At 70.9% G+C, this 571-nt stretch overlaps 1 protein-coding gene across 1 annotated transcript in view; it reads right to left on the minus strand.

Annotated features, from left to right (window-relative positions):
- Positions 1 to 239, minus strand: part of LOC120512285 (glycosylphosphatidylinositol anchor attachment 1 protein-like) — a 2,334-nt gene extending 2,095 nt beyond the window's left edge. Inside the window, exon 1 of the mRNA XM_039730384.1 lies at positions 30 to 239. Coding sequence (XP_039586318.1) covers positions 30 to 225 — 196 coding nt within the window. The 5' untranslated portion in view covers positions 226 to 239. The remainder of the gene's footprint in view (positions 1 to 29) is intronic.
- Positions 240 to 571: the final 332 nt, after the last annotated feature.

Raw genomic sequence — 571 nt, forward strand, 5'->3', positions numbered from 1 at the left:
AGGACCCCCCCAAAGCCCCCCAGACCCCACCTTGCCCTGGAAGGTGCAGAGCAGGCCGTTCTTGAGGCAGAAGGAGTGGAAGAGGTTGAGCAGGTCCAGGTTGGGCAGCTGCCCGTTGAGCCCCTCCACGGCCACGTCCACGCTGGTCAGCACGTCCGAGCTGAGCTCCAGGGCCAGCGCCGCCTGGATGGCCCCCGCCCGGCCCGGGACCCCCCCCGAGTGCATCTCTGGGGGGGGGACACCCGTGAGACCCCCCTGAGACCCCCTGAGACCCCCCAGGGCACCCCCAGAATGGACACGGGACCCCAGACCCCACCTTGCCCTGGAAGGTGCAGAGCAGGCCGTTCTTGAGGCAGAAGGAGTGGAAGAGGTTGAGCAGGTCCAGGTTGGGCAGCTGCCCGTTGAGCCCCTCCACGGCCACGTCCACGCTGGTCAGCACGTCCGAGCTGAGCTCCAGGGCCAGCGCCGCCTGGATGGCCCCCGCCCGGCCCGGGACCCCCCCCGAGTGCATCTCTGGGGGGGGGACACCCGTGAGACCCCCCTGAGACCCCCTGAGACCCCCCAGGGCACC

This window comes from Passer montanus, unplaced genomic scaffold, assembly GCF_014805655.1.
Source record: "Passer montanus isolate IOZ18808 unplaced genomic scaffold, ASM1480565v1 scaffold719, whole genome shotgun sequence".
In the NCBI taxonomy this organism is placed as follows: Eukaryota; Metazoa; Chordata; class Aves; order Passeriformes; family Passeridae; genus Passer; species Passer montanus.